Genomic DNA, 25639 nt, shown 5'->3' with positions numbered 1-25639 from the left:
AGCATCCTCCTTTATCCCAAAGGATATAAAACTCCAGCAGAAGTTGAGCTGATCAACTCTCCTCCTCTGTCACTCCCTGTTCAGCTGCTCTCTCTTTTCTTAGACTGCAAAACATTCAAGGCAGAAGGCGTTACTCTTAAGTGTTTATACAACACCTAGCACAACAGACTGTAGTTATTGCTTTTAGGTCCTACACCAACACAATGAATATGTCAACTGTTAAAACATCAACTCTAATTTGAAGGAAAAAAAAAAAATGTTTTATATCACTTTTTCCAACAGGTGGTCCCAAATTTTGGGATTAGAGGTTATTGAGCTGAAAATTTCCACATAAAAGGTATCTTTCTCTTGGGTGACTCCTTGGTCACAGGGGATAGCTCCATCCATCCAGGTACGGTTTCTTATCCAAACAGATTTTGCTGCCCTCCTGTGGCCTGTGAAGATTTTAAGCTCCAAAAGTCACACACACGCCAGAGCACTGGCTAAACAGCTAAGAAAAACTCTGATTCCGCTCAACCAGTTCACACTTTTGTCTTGAAAGACAGATTGCACAGCTCAACATGACACTTTGAAGAAAGTAAAAAAGCCAAAATGCTGTTGCAGAGGTAACGAAGGTCTCCTGATGCCTCTACTGGAAAGGACTGCTTAGGCTTTGTAGCAGAAATACAGAGATCAGTCATGCTCACTTAACAGTTGAGCTGATAAATTTAAAACTCAGCTGTCCCTCAGTTACAATGTGTAGAAAACAACAATGTAAGTGACCTATAAAAATACTGCAAAGAAGGGAAAAAACCTAACTTTAAATCCTTGTGTTGATTATACTACATAGCTATATGCATTATGAATCCCCATACTCTCAGATATGGCAAATGGATGACACATGAAATAGCTAAAGGACACAAGCTATACAGTGGTCACACCCTATCATCGATGGAGTTGGGATTTAACTCTAAAGAGAAAACTTACAGAACAATCTTTAAATAAGCAGGGAAGACATTTTACAGCAAGAAATACCAGAATACTGAAGCAGATTAAATCTCTCTTTTAAAGACAATGCTGGTGCTACAAAAGATCAATTTAAATTGTACAGCAACTGGAATACTAAGATATTAGTATATTCTGGAAAAAAATTATGAAGGCTAATGTCATCAACTATTTAACTTTTTATCCAATAGCATATTCAGAATATTTGGAGACAAAGGCAGGCATTAACTCCCCCTCCTCCTAAATCTTTATAATTAATACAAATATGTTAATGCATACAGAATTCATTACTACAATATTTGATTAAAATATTTAGAAATTTAAAACAGATCTTTCAAAAAGGGAAATGTTGGCCCCAATGAAGTAAAAGCAGTCTTTTCACTTGCTTATGTGGAAACGGGATAGGATTTCTTTACCATCTTTACAAGCTTTTAGATGGTATCCAAAGGTTTTTAAAGGAATTCATATTCCAAAAACAGGCACATCATTACAAAAGCATGCTGAAAATCAGCTACATACAGATTTAAAACTGGACAAGGTTTAAAAATTAATTTGCTGTAAGTTTGAACACTGTACATACTCTGTAGGAAAGTTCACATCTACTAGTGCAAAGAGCAAAACTCCTGAAATCGGCATTTAGTTCTTTCTCATAGCGGCATATGTAAAGTCTATTTTGACCTATTCAGAGGCAAGCAAGAGAAAATAAATGGAACGTGAACAAAAAAGCCAGCATTCCTCCATCTAATTATCTGTTTATATTTTTGCTGAAGTTCTGAAACAGGCAGATTTTTTTGACAACTAGTTATCCAGCTGCCATGAGGACTTTCTGAGGGCCAGCAGTGCACGAATGGTCAGCATCTGTGTAATTCAGACTGGATGGTATATATGGGATCAGTTATTATGAAATGGAAACACTATAAACAAGACTCAAAAAAAAAAAAAAATAGTTAAATGCCTTCTCAGATGTAGTTTCCAGGCAAAAAGGAGCAAGAAATGTGTCATCACTGTCTTCTCTACAAAGTGTCACTTTGTACCACAGCATCACTTCTAAGTACACCTTACTGACCATTAAAGGAGATAAATTTCTGTATACTCTGGCTTCCCCAAAAATACCCCTGCTGATGATTTCAAGCCGTGTTTAGAAGAAAATGCCTTTTTGGATCACATTAATCATCTGTCCCGGATTTTTGCTGGATGTTGTCCCAAACCAAAATTGCTAGAATGGATCATCAATCCTTCTTTCCTCAATAGTAATCTTCCATAAAGAATGACCTGCACCTCCATGCTATGGAGTACCTAGCAGAAACTTGTTCTCTAAACCTCTGGCTTAAAAGATAAATAATATAACTTTAGGGCTCTGCTATCCCATGAACAAGGAACACAGAAATATAAAAGGGGCAAAGAAACAAGTAAATTGTACTACAGTGGTATCAGGAGGAGAAGAAAGACCAAATAGTTTAAATGAAACAAAGGCCAGAGTTACTTAGCAGGCTATTTAACATTCATTAAAGATTTCTGAGGAAGACATGGAAAATTAATTTAACAGTCCTGTTTAAAAAAAATAATCTGCTAGTCATCTGTGAGTTAATGTGTTTGGGTTTTATGTCCTTCCATATGTGTGAGAACTTTAGAGACAAAAGGGAAAAAAACCCCACAGATTAATGAATAAAACTACTTTTTCTATCTAGGGCAGATCACACTCAAATTCTATCTACACATAACCAGCTTAGGCCAGTGACTGTCAAATGCAGACACTCTGCAAAAGTTCACTCTGATTAATCAGAACATGTTTTAATTTAACTGTCAGAACTAAGACTACTGTGAATTTACAAAAACAAATCATTAAGAATTGCCTTCAGTTCCCAAACCATAAATCCGTAAAACATTTCAACTGGCAAATTGCAGCATTTAATTTTAATTCTTTAGATACATTCAGTAAACAAACACAAACCACAACGGGACTAAAAAAAAAGCCTCCACTGAACTTTATATACTGTATTCTATAAAACAAATCTCTCAGAAGCCTAACTAACTCAAAATTAATAAGGACTTGTGAATTGTAAAACCATGCCTCTAGGGATTAACCTTCATCAAAAACTGAGCTCCTGTTATAGGGGACATTCAATATGAAGGGCTAAGGCTTCAGTAATTCTCTAAGGGTTTACACTTATTCCACAAAGCAAGGCACTAAAACAAAGGTGACACTTTTCAGTATGATTATCAGCCATATGGAAAGTCCGTCAATCACCCTCACCATAGTAATTTCTTACAGAACAGGCCAAACGCCAATGAGAATGTGTCCTAACTGAATCAAAATGCAGCTGTTAGAACTTGTTATTATTCTTTCTACTATGATTTTCAATAAGATACACTAGCAACTTGCTGTTTTTTCTTTGCAGATTTTGAATATTTCAGAGGCTGTTAAGCATGTCGTTTAGATTAAAACATCACTTAAAAAAATGCAACAGACTTCGAGCAAGCAGAAATGTACTGAACTTGTATCCCTCATAATGCAGATGGCATTTTTTTCATGAGGCATACAAACCTTCTATGTTTTCAAAAAGTATTTGTTTCAGTAAGACATTGTACCTAAAAATCATTATTGCATACTAATTTAACTTAGTCATATAGTAGCTTTGCCTCCTGTCTCCAAATACGCATCTTAAAAATATAAAATAATGCATTCCCTTCCCTTGTTTAGTTTGGTAACCAAGACAATCACAAAAGAAAAATGGAGGGAGAGCACAGTAATAGTAGGAACAGTGTATATTGCCATGGACAAGTTATCTGGCTTGAAGACATGCGTAATTTATTATTTCCAGCTACACATGAAGAATTTTTTGTCTAAAAATTAGTAATTGTGTTCAAACTCCCATCAAAATTGTCCTCAGGCCATCTATGCAATTCTATATCCCAGAACAGTCAACAGATCCAAAAGAAGTCGCATATGAAATCTGAAGTTTTGCAAGAATCCTCTTTTTAAGATAAGCCACATAAAAGAAGAGTGAAATTGCAGTAATATGCTTCCATTTTCTTACACTTATCACCTCAAATACCAACGTTGCCTATATTCAAGCCATGAGCATTTCCCTTTCTCTTTGTTACTGAAAACTATTTACTTCTCAAGTATTTATTAAGAATATGAGGCAACCTGGCTCCATTGCCATCGCAGGTTTTCCAGATCTTGAATTGCAAAATACAATACAATCATAAATGTGGTTTAAACTTATTTAAATGAGTGCAGCAAAACTATAACTTTAAGGAGAGGTTAATGAGAAGCAGCTTCAGTTGACTTTCCCTTGGATTGTTACCCATGTGGCTTGCAGGCAAAGAGCTGTCTGATATGGAAAAATCAGTTGAAGAAGAAGGATGAGTTCCTGCTTCAGGATGCTTGAGATACTGAAATAGGCTACAAAACTATTAAAAAAAAAAAAATCTTCAAAGTCTTTCAAAAAGTTCTGACAGGCTTGGAAGGGAAATAGAGAACTTTAAAGTGTTTCTTTTAACTCTTTTTGTTTTATAGAATAAATGACCGCCTGGATCTCATTTTAGAAACACTGTTGCTTTTAACATTTAAAGTAAAACACATAATATGCATGTCTTGATTAGCAAAAATTTTAATAAAATATCAGATTCCCTAAAACACCTTTATTTTTAAGCATCATGTATTCTCATCACAGAAAGCATCTCTCAAGTCTTAAAATATTCCAAAGGTAATACCAATACAAAAAGCAGAACAAAATAAAATAACTGTGACTTATCTTCACAAAGTAATCCTAGAAGCAACTTGGATATATTGAATCCATCTCGACAACAATTTCAAATCAAATAACCCTACATCTAATAAAGCATTTATTCCACAGTTATTATGTTAGTCAGTTCTGTTAGCAATTACAAACAATTTTAATATGGACCCAAAGTCACAAACTTTTAAATTGGTTAAAAGATTATGACATCATTTAATGCTGTTTTCCTTCATTGTTGTAAAAAAAGAAAAATAAAAATGCAACAACCATTAAAACATCAGTAATCTCTAACCACGTGAAGTTAGAGAATGGTTGATAGTCATTTGGTATAAGGGTAAAACCCAAGAAAACAACATTATATCCAAAATACAGGGAACTCAGTCGGAAGCCAGGCTTTTCAATGGTTGATGGATCAAATCAAGAATCTCATCATAGCTCATTGATGTCTCCTCCTTCCTTTCATTAAAGCTAATTTTGTATATGATACACGGGGGCTGAAAATTTTTCAAAATTTTCTCCTGCCAAGTGAAGAAGTCTCTGTATCTTCCCTGTTGAGAGGCCACGCTACATTAAAGTATCTTTTATTTAATATCAGTTCTGGAAGCTGAAGCTAACACTGATCCTCCAGGATTGTTGTCTGGTGCACCACTAAGACTGCTTAATCAAAACATCAGTTAATTCCACAGCACTATAACACTATGTTCTGTGTTATTGTTATTGTTCTAGCCTGTGTTATTTAAAGGTTCTTAAGTTTTGAAGATGTTTCTAAACTAAAATTGTAAACATTGTTTTATTCTTGTTGGTCCACCCGATACGTTTAACAGAAGCTCTTTTTAAAAACTGCTGTCCTTCATAACTTATTCTTTCACTTTAGAATATCTAATTTACAGTTTAATATCCATTCTGGAGAAATAAAATTATACTGTGAATGCACAACTCTTTCTTCAACCAGGTATCTTTTAAGCATTACTATTATTCTATGAATCATTCTGCTTGATACAAGCAATTACGAATTTAGCTTATAGCCAGAATCAGGCAGGAGGCAGGTATAGAAGACCATATTGTCTATCTAGCTTTAAAAATGTATGAACTGATGATTTTAAAGAGCGTTACTGATCTCAAGAAACAGAGTACAGAGGCATTTGTTACTAGATTAGTATTTCAGCTAAAAGATTGTCCAAATAAAAGATAATAGAGTTATTGGGCGAGGTAAGGGGGTAGGAGGAGCTGAGGAGAATTTGGGGACCTGAGAAGTCATTTTACAAAAAACATCCTAGTAAATAGGTAAATGAATTTTAAAAATAGCATCACAACTACTTTTATATTTAGTCTTCAAAGAAAGACCAGAGGTTTTATCTCAACTGTAGACAAATTAGCTGGTGCCTTAATTCATAAGTTATGCACACTGGAAATCAAGACTAGAGATCACTCTGAACAGTGACATTAGTCAAACCTGATGAACAGGCATCATGGGGAAACTTGTTTGGATTGTGCTAATTTGTCATTTGATGAAGGAACTGCAGCTCCTAAGCCAGACTATATTTGTATTGTTAATTTGTAAATGGAAAAAAACTTAAATTGATGTCTCAGAAAGCAGATGAGGAAGCAAAACTACTGAAATAAATTCCTCTGCATACTTTATTTACAAATACTTTCTCAAAGCCTAATGCAAGTTTCTTATAAAATGTTCTATAAAAATCAGTGTTTGTGGACAGAGAAGGAAAGGAGAGTAGGTATGGAGAGAGAGTATGCAGAGTAGCAAATTACTGACACCGTACTCAGTATTTGCAAATTACTTACGATGAATGAACTCAGTCCTTGAGAGCTGACCCCAGAGAACAAACCAAATTGCTTTGAAATAATATACATAAAGGGGATCTCCAAGATCAATGGTTGTCCAACTATAAAAACATTTTTGAGGTCCACATCCCAGTGAATTTTTATTTAGCAGATTCATTTTTGCCAATGAAGGAAAACACTCTTGCCTTCATTAGATACTTTAACAATTCCAGTGCAACAAAGTGTCAGCCAAGTATCTGTAATTCATTTTTCTTTCTGCCAGAAGAAGATATCTATTACAGTAACCCTATGTTATGTTGGACAGTAGGTTGAAAACAAAACCTGGTTTGCAAATAATTAATGGCACAAAGAAAACGTGAGCGTTAGCTCTATGCAACAATTGTGGAACACAAAGATCCTACTTCTAGAGGGAAGCAAGTTTCACTGCCTTGGGGTTTCAATGATGTGTTTTTAAAGGGTATAAGACATTGTGACAAACAATTCCTCTGCAGACATATACCATCAAGAACTTTTTTTTTTTCAGTGAAACACAAAAAAAACTCAAAAAAAAAAGCACTGAAGATCAAATTCTCAGCTGACATAAATTATTTAGGAAAAGACAACAACATAAAGGCAACCTTTTAAATATTATATACCTGTATTTCCTGAACTACTTCTCTTGCCCTTCCCCCCACCCTGAAAAAAACATTTCCAGTGTATCAGTATATTATGAATTATTCTGTGGCTTATAAATCAAGATAACAAATCTCTTCTCAACAACCATTTAAGGGACAGCCTTATCCCTGAATAGTAAATGTTGCGCTTTCCAAATTTTGCCTTGTTTTAAAAGCTAAGCATTCTAAAAATCTAGCAACTTTCTCAAAAGTCTGACAACTTGAATGCAAACAAGGGGAAAGTATCAATCAGGGTATCATTTTATTCAGGCTAACCTTTCTGTGAGTTTTATATAGTCATTGAATTTGGCCATCAACTTGCTACTGATCACAAAGCAAGCATAAATCAAACAAACTTGATCAGAGTCATTCTGCACTTCAGCCAGGCAGGTATGCATTGCCTTGCAAGGGATTAACTGCAAGGGCTTAACACCCTTTCTTACACCTGTACGCTGGGCACAGAAGATGCGAAAGGCCTTTTCTTTTTCCGTGTTGGCTTTTTTAAATTCATACATGGAAAATTTCACCTCCTCAAGTCGAACACTTGTCCAAATAAATTCAATACTAGGAATCAATCAATTTCTTACTAGGAATAACGAAGTATATAAACTACTTGACATGCTTCATTGGGAGTTGTGTTTATACACAATCCATTAAAACGCACTTGTTTAGAAAAAATTGGCCCTATGAATAGGACCTACTACAAAGTTAAAGGGCTACGTCTTCCATTAATTAGTAAGAGCAAGCTGCACTTGTAAAATGCATTCATTTATTTTCATCTAGATTTATTTGCCTACGTTTTTTAAACTAACTTCCTCCACCTCAAACTCTTCACAGATTCTGTAATTGAATCCTCTATCTCCTACTGTGCATACACTCCTAGTTTTTATTATAGTGGTCTATCCACATTCACTCAACAGTAAGTCATATTTCAGCTAGAGGAGCTCTTTTCTGACCTACTACAATTCCTTTATTTAAGAAAAAATATTTTTATGAGGAACAGGGCATTACTAACAAGCCTACAGAATGTAGTTTACTACTTGCTATGTTCATTCTGTGAGCAGTTTCACACTTTGGAAAGAACAGCATAAATTTGTTCACAGCTAACCACCACCTTTGTAAGTAAATACCATCACATGCACATTCTGTCAGTCTAGCTGGTAATTTCAGAAAGCACTTTGCTTTTTTTAAATACTTCCTGCTTAACAAGTATTTCAACTTATGAGAGAAGAAGTAAGGGTTTGTGAGACTGTGCGGCAGTTATTTCTCATTCTTGAATTTCACCGTTGGGTAAAAATCTTAAATAAATAAAAAGCTGTTTTAAAGAAAAAAATAGATTTCTGTTAAAAAACATAACCTTTCTCTCTATTTTTGTTTCACAGTGAACACAATGCTTGATGAAAAAACGACAGTACCAAAGACTTACATCCCCATATATCACCAGAGTAATAAAGCAACGACAAGGGTTATCACTCCCCACCCCCACATGCACACACTTTCCCCCTCTCCTTAATGTGCGTTGAGTGAGCCTGAAGGAAGCACCTCTAATCATAACCAAACTGATCTTGATATCCACACAGCCTTTGCAGCTAATAAGAAATTAACCTGAAGACAAGGAACCGTTTCACACACACACAGCACCAGAAACACAAGCAAAGATTCCAGGGTTGACTAAAGTTCCAAAAAGGATAAAAAATTCTTTCTACTGCTCCCTAATAGGAACTGTGAAACCACAGAAAAGATGCCCCATTTCTTTGTTGGTCACAAATCTAATTAAATATAGCCTCCTCTTTCCCAGACCCCTCATTTAATCAGCAGTAGCACACTATTTTCATTCAGCATTCTCATTTCAACAAGCCCCTCTTCCCAAAATTTCAGCCACCACCTTGTCAGGGAAAAAATGAAAACATTTTCTATGCTGACATATATCATGTGATTACTTCCCTGTACTGCTGATGCAAGTATCTCATTTTCCTTCACTCTCACATTGTGACCACCTATACTTTTATATTCTGACCTGCCACCCTCTTCTTTTACTGTCTGTACATATTTACAACCATATCTACCTTTACTTCTATGGAAAGCTCAACACAACCAAGCACTGAGCTTGGTTAGGACCTCTGGGTTGTGTCGACTGCTGACTGAAGTATTTATTGCAAATATTGCAAATAAGTATTTCATTAAATATTTTAATGGCATACAAGTTTCCAGTATTCGCCCCTAATATAACTTAGAAATACTACATTTTTAGGGGGGATTTTGCACAAGTTATTTTTTCAATATCAAGAGATGCATTTAGCCAGACAGACTTGGTTTGTGTGCTTGGGGGTAAGTCTTTATACACTATGTGATTTGGAAGAAGCAACGAAGTGCTGAGGGGTTTTGGCTTCTGTATTTCATATTTCTGTTCTAAACACAGATTTGGAAAACAAGCTTAGAAAAAAGCTTGTTTTCTAAGCTTTAGAAAGAAAGCTTACTTCTTTCTTTTTAGAAAGAAAGCTTACTTAACAGTAAGAAAGTACTACTCTCTCTCAGCGCTTGTTGAGCTAGCAAATCTTCCCAAAAATTGAACTGAAAACCGATTTCAGATATTGATGTCATTAGTATCTATTTCAGCAAATGTGAAAAAAGAGAGAGCAAGCACACATGCAGGCAGGAAGCAGCAGGAGTTGATTTTTCTCCCAGTCAAACCAAGTCCAAGAGACTCCTTCCAGCACAAAATTTCCAAATATACATTCATTATGTGTTTTTGTACATTACGCATCTTTTTCAAAATTTTCTTTCAAATAGAAGAAAAGAGGTATCTTGACAAAAGTATGAACTAAAACTTACAGCCAAAAACCTGAGCATTGGAAATTAACAAAACTGTTTATTCACTTCCAACAAAATACTGGAACTTGTCACAGAAATTTAACATATATAATCCTCCCTGAGCATTTCAGCAGTCAGCCTACAAAGCAATTTTAACATAAGAAGAATATCCAAAACATCCACATAAAGTCTGAAGAAGCATGATGTAATGTTGACAGATGCAAATCCAAATTTCGAGGTTTTTTTTCTTCCATGCTAAAGGTAAGAAAGGGTCAATAATTAAAGCTGGGTGTGCAACTTCCCAGTAAAGAGTTCTCTCACGACAAAACCAGGGGAAAACAGTTCATGTTAGAAGGATGGATACTATATATAAAACTACAAAACTACTTATAGTACACATGAGGGTTTTGTCATGGCTTTGTGAACTACACACAGACCCAAAACAGAGGAAACCAACTTCAAATTTGATCTTCTTTTTATAGCCTGTATATCGTAGATGGGAATACATGCTTGTATTCACACAGTTAGATATTAAAAAAAAAGAAGAAAGTATTTTGTGTAAATGCCTATAGCTCTTCAGTGATTCCTAACATATTCTGTGAGGAATTTCACATATTGGTCATTGAAGAGCATCTATATGTTGCATGTATATTTCTGTATTCTTTAAATCAGAAGTTCTATGCCACTGAGGCTAGACTGACTCCAGTATCTAAGTTATCTTATTTACACAAAAGAACACAAATATTTTTTTCTACCATCCACTAACTTCTTGCTATCTGGCAGTGTGTATAAGACCTTTTAGATGAAACTCTACTGTGGTGGAAGAGGTATTCAATATTCACAACATCAACGAAAACAACAAACATTGTGACAAATCAGTTTTCTCTCTGTCTACAGCCACTAGACAACAGACTGCCCTGCAATCCAGCAAAGCAAACAACCCCTACAGGGCAGGGAACACTGCCACAAAAGGGAAGACTCACTCATATGTAGCTACCAAACTTTGCTAATGAGTATTATTTTCATCAGAATAAAATCATCTGCTGCTGCTTTGGGAGACACAGTCCACATACAACGTTCATGTCAATTATATTAACATCATGTAGTCAGAATTTACTGTTCTAGATATGAAGAAAAGTTCAGAAAAGTGGGAAACAGTGAGGGTTCAGGAATCAAGATCAAACTTTTATTCCCGGTTTGGTCATCAGCTGTTGATGACCTGAGGGAAGTCATCTCACCACGTGTCCCAAACAGGCTGAATTTTAAAACAGATTTAAAACTGCTTACCTGTTTTAGAGAGCTCTGAAATACATTGAAAAGTGTCATATTTTCCTATGAAACAGTTAAGTAGCTTCACCAGAAGAAGGCACTGTTAAATACATACACACATACATGAAAACCCTTACCTTCTCCAGGACTGACTGCAGACGGTAGATTGGTCCAGTCGAGGGTCCAGTTGGGGCATGGATGAGGAGAAAACTTTGCTTCAATACCATTTTCCTATGTGAAAGGGCAGAAAAAAAATAAGACCCTGATCCTTTACCCACTGAAGTTGGTAGCAAAATTCCCACTGAATTTAATGGTGTCAGATCAAACCGTGCAACACTTTCAGGCTAACTGAAACTAAACAGGCAGCTGACTCTACATTATATGGGATTCAAATTACGTATTTCTCTCATTTTCACAAGAAAGCCCTGTTAATTTTCTTTAGGAAATGCTGTCAGCCTCTATGCAAAAAATATTGAGAGCTCTGGAACATGATGGAGAGTTTTCTTTAACAAAACTCATTAGGGTTCCCAGATGTTCAAAGCTCTAATCAAATAGCAAAAAAACCAACAGAAACGATAGAATAATGAAGCCAAACATAAAAGCAACGGTTTTTGCCATCCTTTATACAACTATCTTTAAAAGAGGAATACAACATTGCAATTCAAACAAAAAGTTACTTTGATTATTCAGAATTATTGATAGGGCTTCCAGCAGTCCCATCTTTGCTCAATTCCTCCATTGATCAAGTATCATAGCAGAACAAAAAAGTAAAATCACTTCTAAGTCAATGCATATCAGACAAAAGACGGGCAAAATGTATTAAACCGTTCAAGGCCGTCAGACTTCGCTTCTGCAATTCTAATAAATTTCACCTATTCCAAATGGAGCAGAATATTGCTGTTAAAATTAACTCATTAAAAAGCTTAAATTACCATTAACTTAGTCATAGTTGGCCTTGGACCACCTATAAAATGACTGTCTTCATTATCCTCTTCCAATTCATGAGGAACTGAAGAAAGATCTTGTAGCTCTTCCTCTGGAGCAGACATCAACTCTGGAAACTGGAGAAGCTCCATATTGCATTTGCCAGCAGCTTTCTTTACTCCAGGTACTTTTTGAACTCTTTGATACCAATTGGATATCAGAGGCAAATTTACCAGATTTTTGCCTTGTTTTTTGCTCGAAACCTAGAAAAATAAAATGGAAATGTTACTTGCTACTGTAAATGTTTTCCTACAAGCCACAAGAAGGCAAGAACTGCAGAAGTGAGCTCGGCTCTATGCCAAGCGTGCTTACTCATAGCATGATGCTAATGCAAAAAGCTAGCTAGTTAAGAGCTCAGGCCAGCAGGTGGAATTGCCAGTAGACCATTTAGACTTTATCTGCAATTCCCATTTACTTAGTAGGATGAAAAGGTTTACATGACCAATTTTAATCCTAATTTCAGTCAGTAACAGGAGAACACAATTTAAATAATATTCTTACTTATCTGCTATTTCCTAACAAGGGAATGATTCATTTTGGTTGGTAATCACAAAAACAAAAAACCCACAACAGTAATTTGCAATGAATACTGAACTCTAAGCAAGACATTATGGTACCTGAATGTTCTTCCTTCCCACAGGTACCCTGCAGCCCTTAAAAGCTCATCCACTGACAGTTGTTTTGCTGGCAACTGCAAGTCTGAAATACCTTTGACTATGTGGTAACAGCAAAACAAGCACAGGCATACGTTGTCCCTGGTCTTTACTGAAGTCTTTGCACTACATCTGTGACTTTTTTTTTTACTAGCACCGAATTCAAAACTTTTTTTTTAAAATCATATATTTACTCAAACTTTTTTACCATCTTAACTTCGTATTTTTATACAAAAATAGTAACTAGTATATTGCTTTTCTGAATTAAGTATATATGATGGTGAGATGAAGTTGCCTTCAATAGAAATTAGAATTTTAAGTGTAAAAAAAAAAAATTCTTAAGTAAGAATACAATGCACATATTACAAAAAAGATACCCAAATCACATTTTTACATGAAGACCAGCTAATTTTAAGAAGGATGCATTTGGTGAACTGAAGTAATTTTTGTTCAGGTTCCCAAATGTTTTAGAACAGTGAAGATCATCCTCTTACAGGAGAGGTTGTGAAGTCTCCATCCTTAGAGACACTCAAAACCTGACTGGACACGATCCTGGGCAACTGAGCAGGGGGGGTTAGATAAGATGATCTCCAGAGGCGCCCTCCAACCTCAACTATTCCAGCCTCAACTATTCTGTGATGCTCTGCCTGCTTTAAGCAGAAAATTAAAAATCAAGATTATAGGAAAAGGCAGAAAAGGCCATGCAAAAACCAGTGCTCCTCCACATATCTGTCCTCAGTGTGGAAATAGGAGTTGGTAAAGAACACTTGACATGACACAAAATTTCAAGCAGCTTTCTTGCACTCTGTGTTTATAATGTTCTTAGGGTAATCACAAGTAATTAGTAATAGCTAAAAGAGCAAAAGGAGGATGAACTGTGTAATTTTTAGTATCTAATTCAATATCCTAATAGTAACACAGGCAGAAACACATGAATTCAGTTAAGGAATAAGTATTTTGGAAAGCAATTCTAAGAGGCACTGTTACACTTGTTATCAAGTGTTCTAAATTGTATTTTTAAAAGTGAATAGTGGTTTCTCCCAGACGGAGAACGGAGCTTTTGTTATTCTTCTATTAATTTTAAACAGTTACAACTAATAGAAAGCATAACAAAGCTAACCTCAGAAAGATAACAGAAATGGAATGAGGTAATGAAAAACAACTCTTCAGCTTCATTATCTTACTTTTGGTAATTACAATTACAATCAGCTAGTCAGGTCTCCTCATATTTATTGTATGATACTTTCCAGACACGTACCCACTGAAGACTTCATTATTATTCACACCCTAAAGCAAAGTGGAAGTGCAACTATAATGATTTTTTTTAAACACAATCCAGGAAGTCCAGTTATGTAAGTGATAAATAACATTTTAATACAGAATTAAACTCTGGCACTTCCATCAACAAGAGCAGTTTCAACCCACTGCCTGCAAGAAGCTTTCAGATGCAAGTTATTAAATTTGGATGATAACTGTAGGAATCAGGGTGTAATTGCTTAGAAAACTGATCATTCACCAGAGAACAGAAATAAAGCAACATTATCTCAGAGCTCTTATAATTTACATAAAAATGAAACTGAAAGTCAGTTTTTTAGGACAATCCTTGGTGCGAGCTAACAAAAATGTATTATACAATATATCGTTCGTAAGCTGCAGACCACCAGGGCTCAAGGGTCACACATGAAAAGCAAATAAATACAGCATTCTCAGCTGCTCATGGTACATCTACAGAACAATTTCAACTGGATTGCTGAAATCAATTAAAGCATCTGATCCACGAATCTTCTCATGCCTAGCACCAGTAAATCAAATATTACTGTAAAAAGTTATGCTCTTCTTATTTAAAAAGGCCTTGGAAAAATAAAGACAACTGAAATACATTAAAGTCTTTAAAATAGTAGGAAAGCATTTCATCTTAGTACTTTCATTTAGTATCATCCATACAGAAGTTGCTGTTAATCCCCAATTATGTGATTTGCAAAACAAAAACAAAGCAGAGATGAATTCATAACAATTTCCGTAAAATAACTCATCATTTTAATTCAAAGGTAGCCATATTAACCTACTTCTGGACTCCCATATTGCTCTCATCATACAGAAATCCACTGAGGATGATGATCTTCCTTAAAGAAGTTGTAAATTGGACATTTGTCACATATTAATGTTCATTAGTAATTATCTTGATTTTAGAGATTGTTTCTCTGAATCTGACTGACAGCATCTTCTCCAGGAATTCCATTTGTTTTCCAACACCATAAGGCAAATTTGGCAAAACAACTTGCAAAATCAAAATGCAAACACCAACTTCACTCAGAGCTCTTCCTGGCAACAGACACCAGCTTAGCTATCAATCTCATAGAGTAACTGCAGGAATACTGGTAGTAGGCAACCTCGTTGTATCATTTTATTGTCATGGGAAATAAAGACACAGTTGTTGTTTCCTTAATTCTTTTCTGTGTATACATCCTCATAAAACTAAGTACACAGATTGTGCTAAGCACGACTCTCACAGAGTCTTGCCACAAAAATTTTTCCCACTGTAAAATTGGTTTTGAAGCTGAGCTCAAGTCACTTGCACTACTAAGCCCTACCTCTTTCCAAAGGTGAGAAAAGGGTAGAAGGAGAAAAAGGGGGTTGGGGCGGGGTTAAAAAAAAGTAAATAAAAATCAAATTGCATGGCTTTATTAGGCTCAAAACATATTTTGATATATTTTCCTAATCCAGATGTAAAGATATTTGTACAACGTACTTACAATGTACAACATTGTAAGACACTGGCACTTACTAGGTAAGAGCTATAAAAAAAGACAACCAGCACACACACAAGGAATCTCCTTCTCAGGCCCAGATAAACTTTGTACAAAGTGAGAGATCCACCACAAAAGATTCAATAACCAAGTGACTAAGGCTCTCCCTACAAGAGGGGCAAGATAAGCTTTTAACAGATCACTGATCTTAAGGTACAGAGGCATGAATATTTTACCAATTCAAATCACAGCCAAGTTGACACAACCAATATCCTGGCAAACTGCATCCTGGACTGCAGGAACTTCTAAAATCAGCTTTGCCACTTGCAGCAGTGTTTCTACAGTGACATTCCATGTCGGGGAGCAAAGATTTATTCCCTAGTTTTCCACATTCCGTGTGGTGCCCTGACTGCCAGCTGTGTCAGCGCTTTTCCTGTTTTATCTTGGTGAAACTCTTTGAAGGTTCCAAATTCCTCCATATACAGACTGGGAGACCTTTTGAGATCTCTAAACACATCACAACATTAAATAGTCCTATACTCAGAATGAAATTTTGCATATACCCAGTATACAGTGTCAATATTACTTTGCTAGCATGCACTGCTGTTTTTTCTCATTGTGCTGTGAAAACCTCTGGATGTGAAGGAAAAAGACAAGGATGAAGACAATTGAAAGCAGCCCACTGGTGTTTGTCCAGTATTGGGAACGTGCTAGGTTGACTGCAAAGGAGAAGAGGGACAAAGGCATCTTTGAATAGACCACACTCTTGGCCTTTCCAAAATACTTACACAATCTGATAGGAAAACATACAACTCCCCTAAAGGAAAGTGTGGGCTTTCTATCAGTATGTTATTGGACCATACAGGTAACACAAGATTCTATTAGGAAAAAAAAGATTAAGCAGCCAATCTCATAAGACTGCAAGGAGAATCATAACTTTTCAGTTATAAGCTTCACTCCAAGAGCTTCTAGCAACGTAACCTTTTGCAAGGAACTTTCACTGCAGTAAACAAAGGACCTTCCACAAACTGTGGAAAACAGTTTAGTAGCAACAATACTATGAATGACAAAACTACAGATTACTGAAGTTTCAGGGGCTGAAGCACTTCCCAAAGAAGCTGGCTTCCTAGACACACCACCTCATTTCTGAGCAGGGTCACAGTGGTCAGTCCTCACTTAAAGAATACAGACTAAGTTTTGTAAAAACAAAACTGCACAGAAGAATAAAAGCTGTGCTGATATGTAGGTACTATGCTGTCCTAGACACCCATCTTTATCTACAGATGTGCAATGAAACTGGCTTATTTTGTGGGAGGGCTTGATAAAATGCACCCATTTGAGAGAGACTAAAGCTGGGTTGGCTACACAGGAATGTTTCCTCCCAAACAAAGAAGTCATTCCTAGGAACTAGAAGAAAACAACAGCAGAGGTGAAGAATAACTAACCTATTAGGAGGAGAAATAAGCAAATCAGAAGTCATAGCGCACCGTATTTTAAAATGAAATATTTGTATACAAAAAAAGAATTCTCAAGAGAATCTCAAGAATTTACATACCAGTAGCATAAACAAATGAGCTTTTGGAAGTCTTCCCCTAGTCAATACAGGAGTACCTCTTCAGCTCTAGAATGTGTAAGGAAAGTCAAGGATTTACACCTCTGAAAAGCTACCATAGTCCCTGAATCTCTCTCCATTCACTGCCTCCCTAAAAGGCATTCTTACTTTCCTAGAAGGTATTTGTTTTCTTTTAGGCATATATGTCCATGTCGAGATAAAGTTACATGAAGTTTCAAGTATTTGCTGAAAAGAATTCCAATTCATATAATATCCATGTAGTAAAAGTATAACAAACTGGGTAGGAATTCATTTTGCCTTGCCCCCCAGTACACTGAAACCAAAATTAAAATAGGTTCATGCTTACTTACTTTTTTTCTATGCATATTACAATGTACTTTACGTGTCCATTTTAAATCTCTCATGGTGGACATCCCTTATAGTATTTTAAAATTATTACACAATTCTCAACCCTCCCTCCTTTTAAAATTTGCAATTTATGATGGAATCAAAATTCCAAATCTCAAAAAATTCCTCACAGGTAAAATGGTCTCATTTTAGTAAATATCCATTGAGTCATGGTCGTAAATCTAGTACACTAAATTCAAGCAAGAAAATAGGTTCACCGTTACCTACTTTTGCTTTATGCATATTAGAACGTACTTTAAGTGTCCATTTTAAGTATTTTCATGAAGGAATTTTTTGGGCAACTTGGTGCCAAAATATTTCAGCGTAATATTTTAACAGTTAACAGTGTTTACTAAGTATTGCTATGCTATGTATTTAAAAGTAGTTTTGGTGATCTCACCAATCCCTGTTTTTTGTTTGTACAAAAACAAAGACAAATCTTCTGTTTCAGGTTAAGTTCACATTGCAAACGCCACAATATATTTTAAATTAACACATTTTACAACTTTCCAGTTCCTAAAAAAAAATACAAATACAGTACTTAATATTTGCAGAATTTGTTATCTTACCAAGAACTGATGGATGCATGGCAGAAGCACTATATCTGCCAAGGTAAAATACAACCCTTCTGCAAAAACGTGGTCCAAAAGCGGGAGGTCAGAGGTTTTTGTTCTCCTGATGCGAGGGGCCTCCCTGTTGACTGCATCTGACACTTCCTGGACAAGTAGCTTGGAGAAAGCTATGCTCAGTTCCAAACTTGGGAGTGGATGTTCATGCATTTCCACTGGTTTTCCTTCCTCTGTTGCTTCTTTACCAAGTACAGGCACTGCATCCTTGGCACCTGCCTTCTGTTGTTGAAGTTTTTGCCGTCGAATTTTGTCATCATTATGTACTCGGACAGGTTCTCCAAGCTTCCTTTCAAGCTGTAAAATGTCAGGAGGAATAGTCTGACAGTGCTCAGGAGATGCCGTCAAAAATCCTTCAACAGCCAGCGGTATGCTGATCTCACAGAGTCTGGTCCACTGGCTAACCTGTCAGATAAATTTATGCAATTAATGTCTCTACAGAAAGAGAAACAAAATCCAGGGTACCTTTTCATACACTTTAAGCAAAGAAATTCCAGCCAAAGGTGGTAACTCCAGCTTTTAATACGTTCTTTGATAATCTTAGAAGCTCAGGTATTTTGTATTACTTTTGCAATAGCAGAATTAGGAAACTAATTCTTATATATAACAGAATTAACAGTTATCCAGTATAGCATATTTTTATTCCTTATTATTGGCATAAGATTAGGGTGGCTGCGTAACTCACGAGAAGCAAAGCTGTGATCAATTTATATACATCATCTCTACTAAGTGCTGGTAATAAAACCAGAAGATTACACCAAACAGATTTTGAGCACATTTATTTTTCAGAAATGCATTATATTATTAGTGCTTTTTAGCATGCGACATCAAAAAACTTTAGTCTAACCAAACAACACCTTAAAAAAAAAAAATCACTTATTTTTTTCATGTTCTCATCCTTGTCCTCTATTTCTTATTATCTGTACTTAAAGGTTGTAAAACTTTTAAACTATTTTCTTATTCAGTTTACTCACTTTGCAGCCATGCAAATGGAAATCAAGTTTCCCAGCAGTTCCAAGAAGAGATTAGAACCAGAGGTTTCTGGAGGATGTCAGGGACAATTTCTTTGTGCTAGTGCTAGATGCACTAACACAAGGATATGCTTCCCCAGATCGGCTACTCACCAGCAGGGATGAACTGAGTTGGAGGCACAGTAATCACTGGCAACCATGGATGTAGCGATCATGAAATAGTGGAGTTTAACCTCCTGAGAGGAGTGAGGAAGGCAAGTCTAGATGGATGAACTGCCAGATGAGTAAACTGCTATGTGATAAATGGGCTGAAATACCAACTCAAAAGGTAGTAGTGGTTCATGGTTCACACTCTACCTGAAGGTCAGTTAGAAGTGGAGCTCTTTAGGGGTCTATGCTGAGGCCTATCCTATTTAATTATCTTTACCAATGACTTGGAGGGGGAGATGGAATACACTCACATCAAGGATGACACTGAGTCGAGCGGAGCAGTCAATAAACTCCAAGAAAGGGCTGCCACTCACAGGGGCCTCCACAGGCTAGAGAACGGGCTGTAGGATGGACTAAACCCCTGTAATGGTACAGGCTAGGGACTGACTACCTGGCCAGGTAGCAGCTCTGCTGAAAAGACCCTGGACATCCTGGTGAGCATAAGCTAAACATAAGCCAGCAGCGCGCCTTGGCAGTGATGAAGGCTAACAGTATATGGTGCTCTTGAAATCAAACTTAACAATAATAGGTATTTCTTAGTTTACTTCAAACTGGAAGAGCTGCACTTTATAACTCATTGACACTATACTGCTAGACATGAAACAAAGATCCGACACATTTTTTTGAATCTTAAGGTTCTTTTTGTGCTGCTAAAAAGTAGTATCTTTAAAAAGAATTATTTTTCGTCTTTATGCCAAAATACAGATACTTCTCCATTGAGGAAATTTCATTTTCTAAGCAAACTAAGTTTCTTACTAAAAGAACTTAGTTTACATCAATATTAAGACTCCATTTCAGAGTATTTAATTGTTATTAAAAAACCCTATTAATGTATCTAAGAGAAAGAGATGCACTCACTTCAGCACAGGCTTTTAAGCAGGTCTTCTTAAAGCCTAAGAGTTCCAAAACATCCTTTTTAGATGGATCTGCCTCATATGTTTTCTGTATTATATGCCTTAAGACAACAGAAAGCCCAGCTCGGCAGAACTTGCCATCTTTCACGACAACAGCAGGTAAACAGCAGCTCTGCACAACCACTGGGAGCTGACATCTGGAGATTAAATGGACCTCAAGATCACCAAGGAGGTTTTTTGTCACAAACTGATCATCCACATTTTCACCAGTCGGCACTAAGAAAATTTTGAATAATTTGCAGTCACAGTAGGATAGCAAAAACAGTGAAATAGATGTATGAAGAGGAAAAATACTATCTCTGTACTGATGAGAAAAACCCAAATATAAATGTTCTTCAGCAACACTATCTTTCATCTTCCTCCTGAGCTGAAGTTCCTGAAATAGAAATCAGAACACAACATTCATAAAAGAATACAGAATTTAGAACAAAAAAGAGGGTTTGAAACAGTGGTCCTTCCACTATCTGCTAAAACTGATTTTAACATAAGACACTATTAAAGACATCCTGCCTGAATAAGTGGACTGCAGGCCCTTCTTGAGAGAAAGAATGGTTTCACAATATATGCTGTCTCTTCACATAGAAATCAGACAGGGAAATGATCTGTGTAAACATTTTTTTACATTTTAGCATATTTCTGACATTAAACAAAACATACAAAACCAAAAGAAAATATTTCCTTTTAAATTTTTTAGTTTGTAAACATTTTATAGCAAGGCTTTTTTTTTTTTTTAATCAATAATCTCCCACAACATTATCCATACATTATTGAAAAAACAAGTTCCTGAGCACATATCTACAACAGTCAGTTTCCTAATGCACACGTTTGTCTTTCTGTAACTGTTAGAAGGCATACGTATAGGGTATTTAGGCCATGGGAAATAATATTGGCTTCTGTATTAAAAATTCATCTAGAGCCTGGCGAGATACTAACTGAAGGTCAAGAGGACACATAAGAAGAAAAAAAATATTCATTTCAAGAATGCTACATGAACACCTCAAACACACAACTACTTTAAGCAGTTAAATACAACAGTAACATAGCTGAAATTAATGTCTTCTCATTATATTAAAAACTTAAATTAATTTTCCTTATACTTGGTTGAAAATTACATTTTTCCTATTAAACTATTCCATACCAGTTTAATATAAAACAATGATGCAATAATTCTTCTGCTCTATCACTCAATAAAATTGCCCGTTAACTTATAAATCACAACTCGTATTGAAAAGCTTTAGACACTAGATGGCACTCTTAAAACAATCATTATAGAAGTAAGCTTTAATATAGTAAGAGAAAGAAATTTGAATGTTGCTAAGAAAGGCCAGTATGTTCTTTTATATACGTATATATACACAAAGCACAAGTGACATTGGAACAGCATCAGTCTTTCAAATAACTGTCTAGATTAATAAGGTCTCTGTACAGGTACATGAATATGATGTAATTATTTAAAAAGCAAAAAAGGTTTTCATTTGATATATCTAGATTATTGGATTTTTTTTTTCATGTAGACGTGTACATCAAATTTATTATTTTATATCATCTATCACTAGGCCAAATCAATTGTCCGAAAAGAGGCAGTGGAAGAATAAAATCAAGTCCACCTGACATTAAGTAAAGATCATAATAATGATTGTTATAGTGGAGTACTTTTAAACCATTACATTACATGACTTTGTCCCAAAACAACAGTGGCTCAGCATAATGGTACTGTTGCTTTTCTTTAATTAATACACCTGCCACACAAAGAATAGTACAATACATAATGAAATACCTACTTTCCTAAAAGCTATTTTATTTCAATAAATCTTGATGGCATATAAGTCGAGACAGATTCAATACCGTAAGTACAGCTCTGTGGAAGAAACTATATAGTGAAGGTACTGTTGAGGAGATTAGTCAAGAGTTAGTTTTACCTGCTAAATCCATAGTTACTAGCATTTAAACTCATATCCTTGACTATAGTACTTCTTTCAATATTAAATAGTACCCTCATATGCATTTGGGTTGTTTTTATTTCCCATGGGAACCCGCAGAGCATACAACCCCATCTTTTCCAGGCTGCTCTAGCCACTCAGACATACACATTCACCTTAAAAAATCACTTCACCACTGAATTTCTTCTTCTGGTTGACCTTACTGGACATAATCAGCTTTTTTGGCCATTATCATGCTGTATAGAACTGCTAAGTATTTTGGTAAATTCTGAAGAGGTTTCTATTTCCAAAGTATATTATTCTGTAGTTTCCATCTGTTAATCACCTTTTCTTACAAATTATTCTAAATCCATCACTCAGGACTGCACATGTAAAACATTAACCTTTGCACCACACAGGTACTCTCAATAGGTACACCAGCCCTTGCCCATTTTCATCCAGAGTAGCAGCTCTGAAGCACTGTTTCCCCACAGAGGATAATATATCATTAGACTAAAAATAAAAAAGAAATACTTGAAAGATGCCCAAATAGAGGTACTACTTAATCAGGCTACTGATTAAAACTACAAAAATGTCCTGCCATGAAAACTGGCAGATGAAAAGGTGAACACCATCAGTGTAAATTCTCCTCCCATCTGTTGAACAAAATTACTTCTACCCAGTAGCAATGAGTAATAGATAGCAGCCGTCAGTCAGTCCCAGAGACAGTAACTGATTGGAAATAATGACTTGTTGGTTATTGGTCTGCTCTGTATTCAACCCAGTAAATGCCACAGCTGACACTATCCTACTAATCCACCTGTCTCCTTGAAGTCTGAAATTTGACTTGAAATTTGTCTGGTCAAATTCAACTATTCTTATCCTCAGGTATACAACTACCACATAGAGAAGTCACACAAACGAGATAAACCAACACTAGGATCTTGCTGAAGCAGGATAAGCAGATGTTGTCCAGAGCTACCCACTCCATTCTCTTGACAGTGTCAGAAAACAGGAATATGCATGCAGCCCACTTCATTTAGTCCATAGTCTCTCAACTTAAAGTCACTTCCCTCAACCATTTTAGGTAAGGCTCTGGATTTTGCACTGAAGCAGAGGTACGCTCAGGAAAGGTCTGTTCTTCTAAATGCCTTGAAGACAGAACGAGACAGCTGGGCCAGACAGCTTGAGGGTGGTTACTAACTTCATCAAACTCAATGTAATTTTTTGTGAACATACACAGTAATTTATCACTACTCAGCTGCAATACGGTGAACTATACCAGAGAGACTGAATTATTTTTCTGAACCTAAATGAACTTCTACAAAGACAGAAAGAACACAGAAACAGTGACATTCATGATCTACTTACACAGCAGCACTGTGCTCACAATGTAAAATCAGAGTATTTTGCAGAATTGATTGAGAAAAAAATTATTTTGAGGAGGAAGGAAAGGCCAAGACTTTTCTTCCCCCTCAGCCAGAGCAGTAAATTAATGTCATTCAGCATGTAGCCACAACAGTGCCCATATAAAGGACATGGCAGAAATGTGCAACTGTAGGCGACAGGGAGCCCAGGAAATTACCTGTTCTGACAGTGGCTCAGACCTAGATAGCGTCAACTGGTCTTGGTATCACACACTGAATCAGCTTAGTACCCTCCAGTCCCACAACTTGTCAGTTATACTTCTCCACAGAGTCAGTTCAGACTCCAATTTGGCTCCTTCTTGTATTCTCCTTCCTCAGGTGAAGCCACCTCACACAGGCTGGGTAGTGCTTAAAATAATCTGAGATAGCCTATGAGAGGGGTTCTCACTTAAAACTGTCCAGTACAACACAAGTTACCGTACTCAGTGGCTAGCAGTCCTCCACTACCTGCCTGTAATTATCTATTCATGAGCCCAAAAGGACAAAAAAGTTCTCCAGTAACTCTCCACAGAATTGTACAATTCTCCTCCATGAAGCACAAAGAACCAGTGAACAGGTAGGTCTACATAGGTAAGCATAATGCTCAGTATGATTTGAAGTTTAGCTGCTCAAACACAGGTAGCTATATTAAACCCGAAATAAAAACAGAACTTTCATTGCACATTGACAAGAATCTCAGGGCTCTTAGTGAAGTTGCAATATCTGCTGTTGATTTTTCTGATATATAAAAAAGCCATTTCCACATTTTCTTCTAGTTGGATAGGCAGTTGTTTTTAATAAGTTTTCCAAAAGCTAGATTCTCGTTTAGCTAGGTTTTGTGCACACGCTGAAGTTGCATTTATCCCAAAAACCAAAAAATTTTAAATACCACTCACTCGTAAAACATTCATTAGCTACTCAGATTTTTTTTTTTTAAAAAGTACTCATAAAAAATTTTAGAGGGGCATTCTCATATCAAGGTGAGAGGGAGGAGAAGGGTTAAGCTAAGGCAGCTCTTTCGGTTAATTACTCTCCCCACATGGGAGAAGGGGAAATCCAAAGATGAAAGTTATGGTCAATATTATGAGAATTTCCTTTTTAAAGAATCACATAAAACAGTGACAGTATCAATACGGTAACAATTAATCATCCCAGTTAGTAATTCTGAACCAAATAAAAACGAACTGTAAATTGCTAATTTCTGAAAAAAGCGCAAGCAACTCATATCTTACACTTAACAGCAGAATAAACTCCAGAGCAGGAGGTAACTCCAGCTCTCACCACAAAAAACACAACTGTCTCATTTCTTTGGTTTTCAGGGAGAGTTAAGAACATTGCACATTTCACAAGATTGGGTCTTAAATCTGAAAATAGGTACTTACGTACACAAATGATTTCCAGACCCTGACAAACCAATCTGTCATTTCATCATTTATATGACAGCGATTCATTTCGGTTCATACAGGCAATCAGATCTCTCTCAACTAAAGGTCCTGATCCTGCAAGCACTCATAGTACCTGACCTGAAGGTGTCTTTGCAATATACTGTCCCATTGTTTTCAAATATAGTCCCAAATTCTTCTCATATAGTATACTACTACTATTTTTCCTACCGAAGTCCCTCTCTCTTCCCAAATTTGCAGTGCTACAACACTGAAATTGCTTTCCCAGAACCATACTCCCTGTTCTGCTACTGATATGGTCAATTTAGATCTGAGTTATTAAACTCACTGTGTGGAGTGGAACAAATTATATTCTTAATTAGGGTCCATTTAGGACAATAATACTTTTCTGTTTCTGCAGCTAACCTTCAAGGGATGAAAAGATGAGCTTCATTCAGCAGGAAAACAGAAGAAATGTTGCACTTAAAGCTCCTGTTTGCATCCTCCAGCTGTTTCTCTCCTCCTTTGCTATGCCTGGCGTGGTGGTCCAGGGACACGTCTCTGTTACAGTTGCCAAAGAACTTGCATCTAAATTCCAAGGAAG

General features: G+C 36.2%; 1 protein-coding gene across 3 annotated transcripts in view; it reads right to left on the bottom strand.

Moving 5' to 3' along the window:
* GSTCD (glutathione S-transferase C-terminal domain containing) overlaps nucleotides 1–25639 on the bottom strand; it is an 82087-nt gene that overhangs the window by 52135 nt on the left and 4313 nt on the right. For all 3 annotated transcript variants that reach the window (XM_076336850.1, XM_076336849.1, XM_076336851.1), the window contains exons 2-6: nucleotides 25462–25623; nucleotides 20273–20704; nucleotides 18177–18638; nucleotides 12196–12450; nucleotides 11401–11494 (exon numbers count right to left, since the gene is read on the bottom strand). In XM_076336850.1, the coding sequence (XP_076192965.1) occupies nucleotides 11401–11494; nucleotides 12196–12450; nucleotides 18177–18638; nucleotides 20273–20683 (1222 nt within the window). In that variant the 5' untranslated portion in view covers nucleotides 20684–20704; nucleotides 25462–25623. The remainder of the gene's footprint in view (nucleotides 1–11400; nucleotides 11495–12195; nucleotides 12451–18176; nucleotides 18639–20272; nucleotides 20705–25461; nucleotides 25624–25639) is intronic.

Source organism: Aptenodytes patagonicus, chromosome 4, assembly GCF_965638725.1.
Source record: "Aptenodytes patagonicus chromosome 4, bAptPat1.pri.cur, whole genome shotgun sequence".
NCBI lineage: Eukaryota > Metazoa > Chordata > Aves > Sphenisciformes > Spheniscidae > Aptenodytes > Aptenodytes patagonicus.
Note: the sequence above shows the minus strand (reverse complement) of the source record. Positions and strands in the feature narration are given on the sequence as shown.